This window comes from Fragaria vesca, linkage group LG7 (genome assembly GCF_000184155.1).
Source record: "Fragaria vesca subsp. vesca linkage group LG7, FraVesHawaii_1.0, whole genome shotgun sequence".
Lineage (NCBI taxonomy): Eukaryota > Viridiplantae > Streptophyta > Magnoliopsida > Rosales > Rosaceae > Fragaria > Fragaria vesca.
The window spans coordinates 6,045,428-6,048,718 of NC_020497.1; the positions used below are offsets into that span (position 1 = coordinate 6,045,428).

The 3,291-nt window shown below is 36.3% G+C and overlaps 1 protein-coding gene across 1 annotated transcript in view; it reads right to left on the minus strand.

Moving 5' to 3' along the window:
- LOC101300481 overlaps positions 1–2,773 on the minus strand; it is a 6,543-nt gene extending 3,770 nt beyond the window's left edge. Inside the window, exons 1-6 of the mRNA XM_004306813.1 lie at positions 2,553–2,773; positions 1,548–1,740; positions 1,360–1,445; positions 927–1,011; positions 370–448; positions 100–230 (exon numbers count right to left, since the gene is read on the minus strand). Coding sequence (XP_004306861.1) covers positions 100–230; positions 370–448; positions 927–1,011; positions 1,360–1,445; positions 1,548–1,740; positions 2,553–2,608 — 630 coding nt within the window. The 5' untranslated portion in view covers positions 2,609–2,773. The remainder of the gene's footprint in view (positions 1–99; positions 231–369; positions 449–926; positions 1,012–1,359; positions 1,446–1,547; positions 1,741–2,552) is intronic.
- Between the last annotated feature and the right edge of the window lie 518 nt (positions 2,774–3,291).

Sequence of the window (3,291 nt, forward strand, 5' to 3'; positions counted from 1 at the left end):
CTATATATATATATATATATATATATATTACTCAGATTTAATAGGATCAAAAAGTATGAACACAATAATGGTAAAATAGATTAATACAAGATTCATCACCTTCAATGAAACACGCCGTGCAATCACCCTCCTCAATGCTGATAAGATTCCAGCAAAGATTGGAATTGCCATCTCTTTCATACCTAACACCTGTTCTGGCTGAACCTCAGCGTCCAGGTTATCTTTAAATGGTAATTTCAGGTCAAGTTACACAATAAAAGACATGATCACTATTTTTGAAAGTGAAAAGGAAAGAAGGTATGGAAGGAGACACTTATTAGCACGCATTCAAATAATAAGATGGGAAAAAGAAGAGTTAAGAGAGGATATAGAATGGAGAGTATGTTTCTGTGGCCCACCCTTGAGATAAGAAGTAGAAAGATGCCACCATTGCAATAAGCCCACCTATCTGGTACAAACGAAGAAGGATCCATGAGTTCACAAGAATCTAACATCTCTTAGTTTTCAATTAAAATCATTGTTCTCAAATAACCAGGGCAATAGATCTTCTAGTCCAAATTCTGGACAAGCCTTCACTGAATCTTGACAAAATAAAAGTCATTACTCCATCTGAGTTTACAAGAATCCAACGTCTCTTAGCTTTCAATTAAAACAAATTGATATAACATAACCAGGACAGTAGATCTTTTATTCCTATTCCTGGACAAGCCTTCACTAAAGCTTGAATATAAAAGTAGAACATTTAATGTAGTTGTAGACGAAAATTTTGGCATCTCCGTTCAACTTTGAATAAGTCTAATGAAATGAGAAAAAGACCGCTCTAGAGAGCAACATACGTTTAATTAGTGATCATATGCAATTGACATGAAGCAAACAGCCTAAGAAAGTCAGATCCATAAGAGGAACAAAGCATCTGAGAATTTTACCTTTTTCCAAGCGTGGCCCTTCCGCCCATACAATACTGCAGAGAGTACTCCAAGGATAGCACCAGAATACTCTGCCAATATAGCTCTAGCATAATATTGACAGACAAAAAAAATTAAAATCAGCTCTACTTCATCATAACAGAATCTAGTTCTGTTTGTTCAAATTATGTCCATTTTGAAATCTAGTCATCATATGTTTATTCCCACCGGCCGATTGTTCATTAAAGTACTAAAAACATCTAATAGGCAGCACTATAATACGGAGGCAAGATATGTTATGGGTTTCATCTCACTCATCACTATAATTTCTTAGTGACCCAATGGACATAATTGGAACAAACAAGAAAAAGGAAATTAGCTTAATCATAATTATACTACTAAAATTTGTATAAACAGGCAACTTGAAGTGCTTATTTAGTGTAAGAGAGCCTACCTAAGAGGTCCACATGATTTGAGGCCTTTTCCCCACAAAATAAAGTACAGAGCTGTTATACCACCATTTATAATAGAAGGAACCACCTGAAAACATCAGGAACTACTTAAGAAGAATCCGGCAACCATTTTGTAACTTCTTTGATACTTTTTCATCTAAATTCTAATGAAAGGAACAACTTAAGGAACCTGTGTATTTGTGAGCGGCCTGCCCTTCCAAGGCTTTTGCAAAATTAGAAATAGGATGGATGCTGGGATCAGACAAGTGAAGAGAAAAAGTACTACCGAAGCCCCCGTCTGAGACAAGTACCGGTACAGGGAGTAAATTGACCATATTCTCAAGAAATTTCCGACAATATGGATTACTTGCAAAGGGGTGTGCCTGTTAGGAGGAAAGTTCATTGGTAAAATCAGTTGCAGTTGAAAAGAAACAAATAACAAACACATGAAATACTAATCTCACTGATAGAATATGAAAAGCCAAAACAATACCCTTCTACGCTCTAGCACACCAAAACAATAATTCGTAGTCAAGATGTATTGTGGTTACAGCAACAAAGACCATGCAGCCGCCACATACATCCTGCAACACTGAACACTATCTCGACAGGAAAATTTCTCTACCACCCCTGATGCTAAAACGCTCCTTCTCAGAAACTTAAAAGTGAAAATTTAGAAATCCTTAGCTGCAACTATCCTCTCTAATCTCCCGCTGATTCACCTGTTAATCCCTTCTTTCTCCTAAGAGGTAACCATAAAACTTAATACTAAGTCGTAAACTATATCAGCCAAGTTATTGATATCAGAGTAAGATAGGGACTAAATAACTATCCTTGTCTTGGCTACAAGCATATGACTAAAATCAAATTACTCGCTACTTAATCTATACCTAATCAACAGCAACCATGTTCTACATTGTGCCGAATAAGACGAAACTTAACACTAGTTCTTCCATTCTATCCTTCTAAACCATGCTTCTTCAATTACTCCAATTGTTTGAAACCTTCACCGCCAAGCAAAGCAAGATCCAGAAATTATTTATTAAAAAAAAACAACAACAAAAAAAATTGATACTTTGATGAACCCAATAAACCTCACATATAAATTCACACATCTACCTCACATTCAACATCGAACACTACTAAATTAGGGTTTTGAAACCCAAAATGCAGAGATTTTGAATTTGGGTTTTACCTGAAATGTTGGGGAGATCCTCCTCGATCTTCAGAAATTGGCCTTGGAGACATCATTTTCGAAAGGATTGCTTAATTTGTCAGAAACCCTAATTGCTCAAACATTTAATCGCCGATTTTTTGCCTCTTCGTAGCTCAGAAAAATCGCCGAGTTTAGCAGTGAAGAAGAAGAAGAAAGCAAAACCTCAACACTGAGCAAACCTTTTGTTCAAGCTTCGCTCCCAAATTTCTATTTCTTCAGCTTCTGTAACAAGGGCTCGTTGGGCCGTTACTATTTTGGGCCTGAATGTCTGGCCCACCTTCCATTTTGTGACTTGCACATAATTTTTTGATACGAACTCGACTCGCACATAATTGGTACGAGGTATCTCAAAAGGGTGTGGCTGCTGTGCCGCATTGTATGACATGTCTCATAAATCTAGTCCGTCCATTATTTATTTATTATTTATTCAAGTAAAGTAATTTTATTTTACTTTAAGTGGACAGTAATGTCCTTATGATATTTTGTTTTTTCCTGCCTACTATAAACAAACAACTTAAAATGAAGACTTTGGTACTGATACTTTAGTAATCTCCTTAAGATACTCATCTGCTCTGGTTTTTGTTTATTCACTCGCCGATTTTCATCTTTTCATCCATCTATCATGTTCAGAATGTTGTGAGATTGGAGGTTTGGACATGCGCGGCTGATGAAAATTGGGAGTTGAGGGGTGTTTTTGATGAAATTGAAAGAAGAATGA